This window comes from Schistocerca cancellata, chromosome 9 (genome assembly GCF_023864275.1).
Source record: "Schistocerca cancellata isolate TAMUIC-IGC-003103 chromosome 9, iqSchCanc2.1, whole genome shotgun sequence".
NCBI lineage: Eukaryota > Metazoa > Arthropoda > Insecta > Orthoptera > Acrididae > Schistocerca > Schistocerca cancellata.
In genome coordinates, this window is record NC_064634.1 from 10355208 (window position 1) to 10371185 (window position 15978).

Here is a 15978-nt window from a genome sequence, read left to right on the forward strand (position 1 = left end):
CAGCAGTGTTGCTCAAGTTATGAGTTCTGTTTGCATGCATGTGGATTTGTTAAGTTTTATAAAAAGATTATATTCACTTAATTGATTGGTTCCATTGTTCATATTTATGGAAGCTCGCTTTTTTATGTTCTCTGTGAAAATATTACTGATAACAGATGAAGTGTCAACTATATATAAGAAATATTTCCATCTACCATTTTGCGCATATCTCTGTCATCCACATTTTTATGGTCAGCTTTACCAATTATTTTAACTTCTTAAACCTCTCAATCCAATAAAAGATATTATTTATAGATACAGTAGACAGTGCTGATGTTCTTAAAGAAAATTTCGACCAATGGAAAATCAATTTCCTGCCTGGGGCACACTGCCACATAAAACTTTTTAAAGGACGTAATCGTCCCCTTTGACAATAATACTACTATTCATTAAATCCTGAATTGCAAACATCAGCCGTGTGACTATTATGAAGTGTTGTACTCCAAAGATTGTACTTTCAGTAAAATATAATGTACATGCACACTTACTGCCATAATTTTCATGTGTGCCCGAAAAGCCTGATTCACACTAGATGTCAATGGGACAGAATAAAACGTCAGGCGATATCACCATAAGATGGTGAAGATTTCACGTTAGATGAAATGTCAACACGATGCCAGTTTGCTTAGCCCAGTACCAAACGGTGAAAGTGAGACTGTGAGCATAGTATTTAAATCAAGTAAACTAGTAATGATGAAGTTTATTAATGGCCAAAGTAAATTTTATGAAGGAAGTTAATTTTGAATGTTAAATTTCTGACAAGTGGAACAGCATTTCAAAACACTGGAATTTATTTGCTGGCGAAAATATATACATACAAACACATAAAACAATATTTATAAGGGAACACAGAGAGCATATTTATTTTATCCATTATGGTTTTTTCCCTACATATCAAATAATGACAAAAACACCTGCATTTTCTACTCCAATAGAGCTGCCTTTTTCGTTAGTAAAAGGTTGTCTAATGAATATTGGTTCATCAATTTATGTTCTTGCTTATACACAATGTAGGTGCCACCTTTGTTCAGTTATTGTAAAACAAAAGTCAATTTTCGCTTTCAGGTATCTTACTGCTCCTACAGAAGAGCACTCAATGGGAAAAAATATCCAAATCGTCATGGGACATTTACAATTTCGTATAAAAGTAAAGGAATACAACAAAATAGAGGCTAAGAAGAAGCAAAAGCACAAACACACTACTATAACATGAGGGAGCGTCGCGAAAATAAAGTTACTTTTCTTCCCTAGAAAACTTGACAGTGAATTCCAGTTTCGTTACATACCGTTGACAGCCTGCGTGAATGCCGCTATTTGAAATGCATTGTGAATGTTTTGACGTGATGTTCCGTTCTGTTCTGTGAAGAATGAAACGGTCTAAACATTACACAGTATCAACACTTCAAGTTACGATTCATGCATACAGCTTTCAAACTTATCGTGAGAAAACAAGCGTCAAAATCTTTAACGTAGTTTTTACATGTCCTTTCCGACTTGCTATCACTCACGGACGCCTGTTTAGGCACCCGTAAACTACTGCATGCCAAGCTACTGCTATATCTGTGGAAGTCGATAATTTCACAATGCAAACGCTAAATTTCTCATACCTTTCCAAAGATATGTGTGGGTTTTCTGACTTCTGATGTTTACATTGAATCCAGCTGATAGTTTTGACTGTATGTGTATGTTATAAACAAATTTTGAAAACAATGTTGTCCTTTATGATACATAAAACCGTGTGTGGTTTAATACAGTTACCTCCTCGGTGAGTTTTAAATGTGACAGCTGCAATTTCGCCCTTTTGTGACACCAGTGATGGACGATGTTTATTCCGTGTGTGACTGAAATATAAGCCTATTTATTTGTGAAAATGCGTGAAGAATCGGGGCAAACGCCGAAACCTGGCGAGAGAGCGTTGGCAGTTATGAAGTTTGTGGAAGATGTTGCAATTTTTAAAACGCCAGACACACCAAAAATAAAACGGAAGGCGAAAAAAGTGTTGGATGAAGATTCATATATACAGGTTTGTATGTTAATGACACCTTTGAACATAATCTCTTGTTTAAGAATTAAGTTTATGCTATGGTAATACAGTGTGTGACACTTCTTCTATTGATTTCCCCATTTTGTTTGGTAAGCTGTTAGTAATTTATGGATCAAGTCGCAATGTGTTTCAACCGAACGCCTGGGATAAACTCTCGTAAATGTAGACTGTTTAAGATTACAGTTTTTGATATCGACACAAATATGTAAAATTACACTCTTCATTATAGGAGATGGGCAAAATAATCCAGCGAGACTTTTTCCCAGATCTGGAAAAACTAAAAGCCCAGAATGAGTATCTAGATGCTGTGGAGAAAAATGACATTGAGAAGTTACGGGAGCTTTATTCAAAGTATAGTAGTGGAAAACGCCCACCAACAGAGAGATGTAAGTATATAATTTCCATTTTTTTATAAATTCTTGGTGTGAATGCTGTTTTCCATAAACATTTAGTTTACAGCCAGTTATAATGCAAGTGGTTGAGAGTAAATGCAAGTCTGTATTTGCAGTGCCAATGATGTCAGATGTAGAAAGTGTAAATATGAAAAAAATACTTCTTACTTTGATTCTGTTATGTTATGTTATGTGGGTTTATATTCTGGTGTAATTCGACAAACCGAACAGAAGTTAGAGTGCAAAAGCGTGTAATAAGACTCATTTAAGGTGTAAATTTAAGAAGATCACATAGAAACCTGGCCAAGGAACTGGATATTCTAACCATTGCGTCTCAGTGTAGTTGTTCCTTAAATGAAATTTGTTGGAAGTAATATGTCTCTATTTCTAACCAATATCTCAATACATAGCTCCAATACTAGGAATAAGAATGATCTACTTAAAGATCTAAACTCACTTACCTTGGTCTGAAAAGGGGTCAAGTATTCGGAAACACACATTTTCAATAAATTGCAAGCAACCATTAAAAACTTGGTTTCAGATAAAGTATAGTTTAAACATAGTCTGAAAGACTTTTTGATAGGCAACTCTTTCTACTTTAATAGATGAATATCTTAACAGAGTCTGTTAGACCAGCTTAAGTAAAAATGTCTGTTAGATTTTTTAGTTTTGACAGCACTTTGTCACAACAGTCAACATTATCTATTTTGTGTATGATAAATCTATTAAAAGTGCATAACCGTGTTTAATTCTCACAGTGTATTAACTCTGAATTTACTGTAATGTATTCACATATTTTAACAATCTCCTGCCAAATGATCGGGGAAGTGAGTATTATATTCAAATGCTTTATTTTTACCTTCTGACTTGTTCCCCACCAAAGAGAATCATTGTGGGTCTATGGGACAAAAACTAAATCTACATGTACAAAGAGCATTTGTATCCTGTCTCATAATGAATCGGTTATCAGAATGAAATGACATTACTTTTGTTTTCTATCGCTTGCTAGAAACACAGAAGAGATGTAGGCTACTAACAATACAATTAGTGAGACAATGGAAGAAATAGCTGCATTTTATTTTGCAGAAACCAGTAATTTCAGCCTGTTCTGTTATATACAGTCCATATATAAATTAGTATAGGCCTATGTGCTAGTAAAAATGACTGTAACTTCATAACAGTGGTGATTAAATTTTTAAAGTGATACACTGTAAACACTGTTAAGAGTCTTAAACATGTTTCATAGTTTAAGTAATTTTAAGAAATCCTAATGTGAATATATGCTGATAACCTTGCTGTTAATTGCCCTTAAGCTCCTTCCTAATGTGAATACAACCACAGGACGTTCACTGTATTGAGAGAAACGAGGGTCATAATGGTAAATATTTGCAAGATGCTCACCACACGGTAAAAACAATTTTGAGCTACTTGATACAGCTGTGATCACCATTTGAACCTTCATTAACTGTCAATGACTGTAGCTGAACTTTTTCTCACAGCATCGGTACCTGCTACTAATGTTTTTCTCATGGTATTGCATTTGTTGGCTTCACCTACTGAGGAGAACCATAGGTTTGCCTTTGTCTAACCAATGCCGAGGGCTGCACTGCAGGTCAGTCTGCCATCACAACCTCCATTCCAAAAAGCAGCATCTTTTCATGTCATATACTGTGGCTTTACCAACTTAACTAAACTGGCACCATCCAGCCTAACCTACAACCAGGGCTATACTACAGTTGATTCTGTCACTAAAAGCTTTGTTCCAAAATGCTGTAGATAAATATGTGGAAGCTGAGGTGGTAGCAGTTATCATAATCTTTCAAGTACCAACATGCCCGGGAAGAACATAAAATTCTTTCAATTTCAGCACTTGAAATATGATTCCTGTCACTGGTTACTTAAATCTATCTTCCCCATTCGCTATGCGAAACAGCCTTGCTGCAAGGAAAAGCAGGCTGGCTGATACTGCCACTGTAATTTATTTCACTAGCATCATTGCTATTCTGTTTGCATCTAAGCAAATAGAAAACTATGAAATATCCAACACACAACATCTCTTTCTTCAGTGTAATACTAAGTATCAGTTAAATAATTGTGTACGAATGTTGCAGATGCTAGCCCTGCTACGTTTGAAACTCCTCTTGACGTTCGAAGGGAGGATGACCCTGCAGGTTCTGCCACGCCTAAACAAACAGCAAAAGATATCCACGGCAATGATAGGGCCTCTGAGGTGACAGAGAGTGCATCCGATGGCAGGAACAGTGACCCAGAAACAAAAAGCCTTGGAGAAGAAGATGGGGGCTCTGTAAAACTGAGCTTAGATCAGTACCTGAACTCTCACACCAGTGAGGACAACCAGAGTTTTCAGGAGATCATGGAAGCAGCAGAAGTAAAGCATAGACAAAAGGTTAGAATTTATCGTTACTTTCCAGGCACCCTTGCTTAAGAGTAAGAAACATTTACGGTCAAATTTATTGTGCTTTGCAGTGAAAGTGCACTTACGGTGCTGGTTGCTTTTCCATTGGGTGCTGCTGTTGGTAATGGTTCGCACAGTGAAACCTGGAAAGTCATCGCAATGAGTCATGAGTCAGATGTAGGTGGCCAGTGAGTTTATTGTTTATAATTTCCTATAGCTTGGAAATAAAATTAGCTAGTAGCCTGTTCTTTTAGGTTTGAATTTGACCATATCATTGAAGTTTTCAGCAACATTGGAAATGAGATGTACAACTAGGTTATTGCAATGACAAATGCATATCTTGGACCACACTCCACATCAATCTATTATGGCAGCTGTGTATTTGTGTTGAGATCCAATTCTTTGCTAACTTAAAAGCAGAGTGTCACATTCCAACCTAACATAGGCCTCAGATTGCATTATGGGTCAGTCTGCCAGTCCATGTACAATTTTTGCGCCCCCTAAGAAATATGAAAATCATTTAGCAACATTAAAATAACCAAATCACTAAACGCCATTCTGATGCTCTCCATTTCAAAAACAAATGTAATCATCTGCTGCAAGAAATTATTAGAGTCAGCAATTCTCACTGGCTGCTGTATACTATCACGGGATTGGTTGGGACCAACATCAATGAATTGCCAACATCAGTAGACAATGAAAGAGCCACCTATGCCGTAAGTGCACTTTAGCCATGCATTTCGTTTCCTTAGTCATTAAAATATCTGCAGTACAAGTGGGATAAATTATGCCACCACACAGCTTTTTTTGTTGTTGCAATATTCAGTGATAGCAGTGTACTTCGAAGAATGAAGGTCAAGATCAACTATTATATCAAAGAATTTCGTACATCTGGCATAGCACTGAGTGTAATATTGGCGTTAGCCAGGAACTGAAGATACAAGATATGGAAAATACCCCTGGGAGTACAAAATCTTGGTTTTAACTTCTATATTTACAGCTTAGACTAAGTAACTTTCTCCTATAATCCCAACCATTGCCCATATATCTTTGTAACTTAGGTTCAAACTTTTACTTTCCAAGGCCATAGTAATAGTAATTTGGTTTTTTAAGCAACACAGATATTTCTCTAACTTGGAAGGTAAGTGACTCACTTGTTGCAAAATCTGAACTGCTTGAAAGATATACTAAAACGTCACATTGATTGGACTGCAAAAGAAATTGCGTGCCAACATGTACTTTCATGGATCAAAGAAGTCTTCATGATAGCATCCCTTTTTTTTTTTTTTTTAAAAAAGAAGAAGCCCCCCTCGCAGTTCTGTAACATCTCATTGTAGATTCAGTGTTTGTAATGTGTAGGCCCTAGTCAAGTCAAAACTTTGACAAGAAGTTGTCTTTCTATGATCAAAACAAAATATGTTTACAACAGTTGTTGGTTACCAAAGATAAAGTTTTGATTATGTTCTCTGAGGGTGTGTTGAGTTACCCAAGCTAATTATCCATTCTGGTGGAGTTTAGAAAATCATATTTTCGCTCAGTCGCAGTACAGAGGGTTTGGAACTGATGGAGCCATTTTATGGTCACATTTTGGTCACAACACTGTCACAAGTGACATCTTAAAAAGGATCAGTCATTATAGGATATAGATTCCGCCATTGGCATTACAGTAGCGTCCGATTCCACCCATCTACTTTGACCCATGACATCATAAATATGGCAGAAACGGCTAGTTCCAGTGAATACAATAGGGCGATAATGACATCTCTGCATGTACACGCCAACAAACGCGAGCAAAAATAAAAATTACTATAACATTTCACTCCATAAATACAATGAAACTAACAGAACAACCACAGAAAATTGGCGGTTAAGGGCGGATTCAAACTAAATATACAAGAATAAAGAAACACCACACCATCCTAAAACAAATTATATCCAAGAAATTTAAATTACAACATTGTGTTACACCAACAAAACCATAGGAACGAGACATTTCTCTTGACCTATATAGCTCAACTGTCACTACTGATACCAAAAAACCGACACCTTTTAAGTCTGAAAAGTGGAATCGAAAATTTCCGCCTGTATAGCTCAACCACAGCGATTGATATGGAAAAACCAACACTTACAACTCCGGAAAGGAGAACAAAAACCACAACACTCAAAAACCCAAATATCTCATATTCACTACATGCATTAAAACACTAAAAAATTAGACTTCTTTCCACACAACAAACACCAAACTAATCAGACCTAACAAAAATGCCAAAAATGTAAACAAAAAAAAAGCCTTAGTAATCCTCTGAAAACACTTCCACAACTCACATCACCACACTAACTACCTTTTGTGTACATAGTTCTGCGTAGTCAGCGCATACACAACTTTCCCACTAGAGCGCGCTCCGCTAAGCACATCAGCACAGGTGCAGCGCTCGTCCGTCTCCGCACTACGAGATGGCACTGCCTTAGAGATGGACCAAATTCTGCTTCCGCCAATCTGTGTATTAATATGTAACGCAACCAATGAGATTGCTGCTAACGTAGAACGTGTTCTCCTCGCGGATCACACTCGCGCAGTGATACCTGAACGCGTGAGGTATTATAACGAGTGTGGAGATTAGTCAGTCTGCATTTATCTGCACCTGTCTGTACCAGTCTACATTAGTCTGTACCAGTCTATAGTCAAGTTTCAGTCAAACCTAAGCCACACCTGAAAAATGAGACTCGAAAGCAAGGGAAAAAAATTTGTGAATCTAAGCCACACCTGAAATTTGAGACTAGAAATTTAAGGGGAGAGAAAAGTTTTAGACCGCACCTCCAAATCAAAACAAAGTTGGTCCATTGTAACATGAGACACAATTTAGGTCGAATGGATGAAGATACAGTTACAGTAGTTTGGTTTGAGTCGTAAGCTTAAAATTTAAGCTTTACCAAGTAGCCATTGCTATTGCTGTGTGTCAGACGCTCTGTCCGTATTTATACGGGTACCCTTCCTTTTTCATGTGCTTCATCTGGTTTGAATCAATTGCTTATTTTGCTTTGATTTGATGAGTGCCGTTCTCTTTGTTATAGGTGTTTACGTCACCCTAAGCTGAAAATGCATTATTGTACTGTGTCATGCATTGTTTGTCGCATTCTGATAATGAGTGTTTACGACCTGTCACCTCTCGCGGCATGGCTTGGTTTCGTGCGCGCTACCGCCACTTACAATTAAAAAAAGAGAGGAATTGTCTCATAAGTGAAACAATGGCAAGAGACTGCTATTTGTTGTTACTTACACTGCTGCTTTCTTTGATAATGATCAACAAGAGCCAAATAATAGACTCCATATGATAGAAGATGTTCTGAACGAGAGTTTAGCGAAAATTTTTCTCCATTTGAAAATCTTTGCCGATGCCTCTTTAGTACATTACATTCTGCACAGAAATTAGAGTCATCTTAGATTTAAAAATCTAGTCAGTTGCCGTGCTTCATTTCTGACTGTATCACTATACAGCATAAGAATAATACGAATATAAACATGACATGATACGTATATTCTTCCGCATTTGCTGTTGTCTCACTCTAGTTTCGTAGTTTATTAGGCAGACTGGATTTAAATGAGATAACAGCAAACACGAAAGAATACATGGCATAATGTTTACATTCTTCTACCTTTTCTTTTAATTTATTTACTGAAGCAGAGGTTTTGGCGCCAGTATTTATCTTTGTGCCTGCAAAGCATGCCTGTGTAGCGCTACATATATTCGACAGCAGAAGGTAGTTGTGGTGGCACCTACCAACATTTTTCAGAACTTCCGTTTACTCTGCACTCGATTCTAAGCCACAGGTGGTTTTTTGGATTACAAAAACAAGGGAAAAAGTGTGGCTTAGATTTGAGTAAATACAGTATGCTGCAAAATAACCAATGACAGACAGAGCAAGGAGGACATCAAAAGCAGACTGGCACAGGCAAAAAGGGTGTTCCTGGCCAAGAGAAGTCTACTAGTATCAAACATAGGCATTAATTTGAGGAAGAAATTTTTGAGAATGTTTGTGTGGAGAACAGCATTGTATGGTAGTGAAACATGGACTGTGCGAAAACCGGAACAGAAGAGAACTGAAGCATTTGAGATGTGGTGCTACAAGCGAATGTTGAAAATTAGGTGGACTGATAAGGTAAGGAATGTGGAGGTTCTGCGCAGAATCGGAGAGCGAAGGAATATATGGAAAACACTGACAAGGAGAAGGGACAGGATGATAGGACATCTGTTAAGACATCAGGGAATGACTTCCAAGGTACTAGAGGGAGCTGTAGAGGACAAAAACTGTAGAGGAAGACAGAGAGTTGAATACATCCAGCAAATAATTGAGTACATAGGTTGCAAGTGCTACTCTAAGATGGAGAGGTTGGCACAGGAGAGGAATTCATGGCCTGCCGCATCAAACCAGTCAGAAGACTTATGACACCCCCTTCAGCCCCCCACCCCCCACCCCAAAAAAAGGGGGGGGGGCACACTCTAAGGTCAGTGATAATGAAGTATTTTGAACAGAAAGACCTTGTTCATGCCAACCAGTACAGATTCTGTACACATTATTCATTCAAAACACAACTTGAACGTTTTTGCATGACATCCTGAAAGCCCTAGATCAAGGCAGTGGGGTAGATGCAATATTTCTCGACTTCCAAACATCATTTGACTTAATGCTACACTAGCATATTAATGAAAGTATGGTCATGTGTAGTATAAAATTAAATTTGTGACTGGATTGGTGATTTCTTGATTGGGAAAACACAACATGTTATCTTGGGCAGAGAGTCATCAGCAGATGTAAAGGGGACTTCAGGCATTCCATGAGAAGCATGTTGGAACCCTTGCTGTTCATGTTGTGTATGAATGACCTGCAGTTTCTTGGTGGGTGAAATTTGCCTCGGCAGCAGCAGAATGAACAAACTCCTATTTTGCCAGGTGTCCCACACAGCAGCAGCATTTCCTGTGGCAACACTAGAGCTTGAAGTCCTTTAAACACCATAGTGAAATTTGTTCTGCAATAGGTTGTAATCATGTGTTGTTTTCAAAGATTAGACTCCCCTGCTACACTGGTAAATAGCATTTTTGTTTCAAAGAAATGAATTATTTCTTTGTATCACAATTGTGGATCCTTTATTCAAAAATGAACTCAGTTTCTTTTTAAATAGCTCAGTTTTCTTGTGACACATTGTCATCTGTTTGTTTTTTTGATGGGGCAGATGTAACTTATGAAAATCTGTCACATATTGTACCTGGAATTCTAATACATGCCTCTCAGTTAGGAAATCCATTTCCAAAACAATGTTTAGCAACATTCCTGATTGGTAATGCTCATATGTCTTGTATACGTGCAGATAGTTAACTTTTGGGCAATAATTTAATCTTCATGCAAAGAAGTGCTACTGGCTTCATTTTGGGTGCAAGACTGGCGCTTGGCGTACGCTGTTTCACACATACTACACTAATGACGAGCTGGTTAAAGGTATTGTGTCGGCCATTCTTTGCTGTTCTCATGATTTGGCGAGAACCCAACAGATCATTAGTTTTATCTCACAACAATAGTCGCAATCAGCTCAAAACCAAAAAACAAAAAGAAAATGTGCATTATATAAGTTCCCCATATGGTGTAAGGCCTGTTCATCAGAGTGAATAATGACTAATACCGATGACTCCTAAGACTTTGACTGTGAGTGAAGATGGATATAGTATTTCAAAAATTCCACTACTATGTATGAACAGAATAATTAATATTATTAACTGTGCTAGAAAATGATAGGAAGATGGATAGACTCATTTATATGGGAGATGTTTTGGCTTAAGGTCAGAAAAGGCAGTAGCAGACATTATAGGTTCTCAGTTACTGCTGAAGACTTTCAGAAAACAAGTTGATCTGTGCATAGCATAAATTTTGAATTATACTAGTAGTAAAAATTGTGTTGATTCGACAGGTTTGTGTAGATGAGGAATGGTTTTATATTTACTTTAGAATGACCTGTGATTATTGTGTTTCAAATTTAGAACAACAGTGAAATTGAAATACAAATCATTGTAAATCAGTTGCCTCCAAAAAATCGCTTTCAACCTTAAATTTCAATACCATCACTTACGAGGGAACAGTCTAATCCAACCTGCCCTGAAATCTTTTATACTGGAACAATATACCGAAAGAAACACAGTGTCAAAATTTTCGCTGTTAAGACACATTGCAAGTATTATAAAGAGAGAGAGTTGAAATTGCCAAATGCGTAGCTCACCAGCCACCTAGAGAAATGTACACCCTTGTCTTAGCTGTAGCAGGTGATGCAAGCACAGCATGGTGAGCACATATCCTTGATAAACGGATGACGTGGCACAACATGATCATAATTGCAAAGCAAATTCCAGCTTCGGTTGATAGTTTCTCTGGCATAGTTGTTTACAGTTACTACTCATTCAAATTTGCAACTCATTAAATGTCCATAATAATTAGCAGGAGTTGTTAGTAGCATGTCCTTGTACAAGTTCCAGAGTTTTACAATAGTGTGGGATTCAGTTAATGCTCTCAACCTTGCAAAGACAAAATATGAAGAATGTATGCCATCTAAACCACCTGCTTCTCCGTAAGACCTATGTATGTTTTAATTATGAGTTGATTTCCAGGACATTCATTCAAATGATGTTGACATTTCATTATAAATTGTGGAAACATTAGAAGAAACAGTTGATTTGGATTATGGCTGTTGTGCTAATAAAAGTCCAGAAGAAAAATAGAGTACAAACCAAACCCAAAGAAAATGTGTGCAATAATTGCTTTCAGTGCCAAAAGGAAGACTTTGAATTTTTTGGTTAAATGAAGGAGGGAGTAAACGCTTAAACTTAAGCAGCGTGCAGAGTCAATTTCATTTCATAAATTCTGAACATGAACAGTATAAATCAGGCGTGTCCAACCTTTAAGCTAACTGTGGCCACATTGGAAGAAGATGAGTATTTTTGGGGCCAACAATAGTATACGTAACAGTAACTGCTAAAATTTTTTAATAAAGGACACTTTACTTGCAAACACCTGTAATATGTCTGAAAAAATGGGAAAGAATAATTTTCAGTGTTACATCGAAATATCGTCTTACCATTTGCAGAAAATAATTCATTGCTTTTGTTAGATTCTCTATCTCTTAGAATCTTAGATTCTTCATCGCTGTCTTTAGGATGATGATGAAAAGATTTAATATAATTCAGATTCCACCCGAAAATAATAGTGAGCCTCTCGATAAAAAAAAATTTTCAGCCGTGTAAAGTATTTTTCAGAAAATTGTCAGACAGGATACAGCTTCTGTTGGCTCTTTCTCATTTCAGGTTTATCAGCAGAACAGGATTGTTAAACTTCAGTTATTTTTGCATTGTCAGTTTGCAACCCCACATTTGATGAATTTGATCAGATATGCCTGGTATGCAGTTCAATATGCAGAGCAGTGGCCAGACCATTTCCTAAGCCAGTCCAGTTGTGTGTAAATAAAACGTAATTATTGTGAAGTGCCTGAATGTATTAATTTTTCTTTTATCTGGTGTGCCTTGGTGTTTTCATCATCCAATGGATATTTCACATTTTTTGTGACAATTACGGAGAATAAACAACGAACTATTTTATATTTGGAAAATATACATTTTTCCCAAATTGTCATAAGAACTGCACTACAGGAATTGTTATGAAACAGTTAATGTCAAAAAATTCAAATCCTGAGTGAAGAAAATTGTCTATAATTTAACACAATCCATCTACATGCATACTCAGTAAGCCACCTGACGTTGTGTGGCAGAGGGTACCTTGAGTACCTCTATTGGTTCTCCCTTCTATTCCAGTCTCGTATTGTTCATGGAAAGAAGACTGTCAGTATGCCTCTGGGTGGGCTCTAATCTCTCTGATTTTATCCTCATGGTCTCTTCGCGAGATATACATAGGAGGGAGCAATATACTGCTTGACTCCTCAGTGAAGGTATGTTCTTGAAACTTCAACAAAAGCAGGTACCGAGCTACTGAGCGTCTCTCTTGCAGAATCTTCCACTGGAGTTTATCTATCATCTCCGTAACGCTTTTGCGATTACTAAATGATCCTGTAATGGAGCCCCCCAGGGGCACAACATTCATTTGCTGAGTACGGGCTTGGCGACCCCGGGGTCCTGAGCTGGGGACTGGTCTGCGCCGCCAGTCTCCTGTCACCGTAACCCCCGGACATGCTTCAGCGACCACCGTTTGGCGCGGCGGTGGAATGTTGTGTGCTGCGGGGAATGGTAATCTTGGCTTGACTGCCTGGATTGCGAGGAAGGCCAACCTCTATACAAACCCCTCAATCTTACGGTGTGCTCCGCGCCTTTGAGATGCATGGCTGTTGGGGTGGAACAGTCGCAAGCGGGCAACCTCTGGGGCACCTGCCGCACCCCAGTTGTATAAGGCTTACTCAGACATGCGGGGCTCTGTCTGAGCGGACCTTTAGTTCCCTAGCTGCTCGTGGGACCGCAATGGACCCTTCGACCTCTACATTTCCCCCTACCAGTGGATTGGGTGGGCCACTGGTAGGAAAACACACCCCATCGAAAAAGCGACTTCATGCTGCGAGTCCTCCAGCTCCTGGTGTTGCTAGAGATTTATCTGACTGTCGTAACAGAGCGCATGCTGACAATCAGAATGTGTTTTTGATTATTAAACGGAAGGAGGGTAGCTTTGAGAGCATTTCTCCCTTTCACATCCACAAGGGTCTTGAGGGAATTGCAGGAACACTGAAATCTGTGAAGCGACTGCGCAATGGGACTCTGTTAGTTGAGACTTCTAGTTCCCGTCAAGTCGCTTCTCTTCAGAAAGCAACCTGTCTCGGAGAGTACGCTATTGAGACCGAGCTCCACTCCACTTTGAATTATAGTAAGGGTGTTGTAACATGTAGGGACTTGGTGGATATCTCCACAGACGAGTTAAAATCTGAGTGGGCTGACGAAGGTATTGTTGACGTGCAGCATATTATGAAACGAGTCGATGGGGACCTAGTCAAATCCGACGCGTTTATTCTCACGTTCAGTTGCCCGAGACTCCCAGAGCATGTTAAAGCGGGGCTCTTACGTTTGCCAGTACGACCATATTTCCCCAACCCAATGCACTGTTTTAAATTTCAGCGCTTTGGGCATACTATGTTGGGGTGCAATGGGATAGCCACTTGCGGTAAATGTGGTCAGCCTGCCCATGAAGGAGCTGATTGTTCATCGCCTGTGGAGTGCGTGAATTGCTCTGGGAGTCACCCTGTCTGGAGCCGGGTCTGCCCCATCTATCTCAAAGAACGGAAGATACAGGAGATCAAAACATCTAAGCGCATCCCCTATGGTGAGGCCAAGAAGCTCTTTAAGGCCATGCAACCTCCCGCTTCCGCTCTGAAAAAACCGGTACACATGGCCACTATTGCTACGCAAACGGAGGTTGCTAGTGTTAGCACTAATACCTGTGTTTGCCAGTGCACTTGTGCTGCTGCGGTTGTTTCGAAATCTATGGCTCTCACCGCACCGTCGGACAAGGCCGTGGTTGCTGACATTGGGGTACTTCCTGCCTCTTCCCATATGGCGCCTTCTGCCCAGGCGAGTAAAGCTCTAACTGTTGACAAGGCTCTGCATTCTAAGCCCCCCAAGACAAAGACGCTGAAGGTGAAGGTTTTGCCACCTGAGGAGACTAATCAGGGTCGGTCCGATGACGAGGCCGTCGTACTGTCTGACATCTCCCGTGGGTCGTCATCGGAGCTGATGGAAATTGATGTCAACCAGGGGCGATCTTCTCGCCCCAGGAATAAATCTCCGGCCAGTACGGGCTCTCCTCCAAAATACAGAGGCAGGGTGAAAGTTCAGCCACCCTGATCACTGACTCCCATATTACAGTGGAACCTGAATGGGTTCAGGACGCATGTGGCCGAATTACAACTCCTTGTACGAGAGTGCCCTTTGTGCTTATGTCTCCAAGAGACACATTTTCGGGTCACTGATGCTCCTTCTTTACGGGGCTATACCGTATATCGGAACGATGATCTGATGGGGGAAAGGGCAAAGGGTGGTGTTGCAGTTTTTGTCTGTGACATGCACCCCTCATCTGAGCTCCCTCTCGTTACAGACTTGCAAGCAGTTGCAGTTGACCTTCTTGTGGGTCGGAGACTCACAGTCTGTTCACTTTACTTACCACCTCAGGATGCAATAGACTCTGAGGCTCTCACAGACCTTATTAGCCAACTCCCCCGCCCATTTCTTCTTCTGGGGGACTTCAATGCTCATAATGTCTTATGGGGTTCTTCGACTACTTGCCCCAGGGGTCGCATTCTGGAAAGCCTCATGATGTCTGAAGAACTGTGCATCCTCAACTCTGGTGCACCCACTCATTTCTGTACTGCTTCTGGGTCGTCATCAGCTATTGACCTTTCCTTTTGCTCTCCAGCACTCGCGGATTCTCTTCTGTGGGAGGTTGCTGCTGACCTCCATTCTGGTGACCACTTCCCCCTTTGGATTCGCCTCCTGGATGAGGCTATGGCATTACCAGTGCCGCCCCGGTGGCACCTCTGCAGAGCTGACAGGACACTTTTCAGCCAACTGGCTGTTTTGGAACACCGTGGCAGCGTCCGCGAATGGGTAGACCATGTTACAGCCATGATCTCCCATGCTGCTGAATTGTCAATCCCACGGTCATCCGGTCATCCCAAGAGGCGTCCTGTCCCTTGGTGGACCACTGAGTGGCGCTCGGCCATCTGAGCCCGCCGTGCAGCTCTGCGCTGCTTCAAGTGCCATCCCTCAGCTGACAATCTTGCGGCCTTTCAGGTGGCAAGGGCCAAAGCGTGGCGAGTGATTAAAGAGAGCAAACGACGGTCATGGCAATCGTTCTTGAACTCCATCTCCCACTCCACTAGTTCTACGAAAGTATGGGAAGCCATCAGGAGGATTTCCGGGAAACTCGGCCAGCTACCTGTCACGGCATTGCTGCATCAGGGAAGTCTTCTCACGGCGCCGAGAGACATTGCCCAGACACTGGCCATGCATTTTGTGGCATCTACCGCCACTATTAACTGTGATCCAGATTTCAGCCGC

At 40.2% G+C, this 15978-nt stretch overlaps 1 protein-coding gene across 2 annotated transcripts in view; it reads left to right on the forward strand.

Annotated features, from left to right (window-relative positions):
- Positions 1-1667: 1667 nt before the first annotated feature.
- Positions 1668-15978, forward strand: part of LOC126100595 (splicing factor ESS-2 homolog) — an 87581-nt gene continuing 73270 nt past the window's right edge. The window contains exons 1-4 of one of the 2 annotated variants that reach the window (XM_049911222.1): positions 1669-1804; positions 1920-2062; positions 2313-2469; positions 4587-4882. In XM_049911222.1, the coding sequence (XP_049767179.1) occupies positions 1964-2062; positions 2313-2469; positions 4587-4882 (552 nt within the window). In that variant the 5' untranslated portion in view covers positions 1669-1804; positions 1920-1963. Of the gene's footprint in view, positions 2063-2312; positions 2470-4586; positions 4883-15978 lie in introns of both variants that reach the window. The other variant, XM_049911221.1, reaches the window with a different exon arrangement.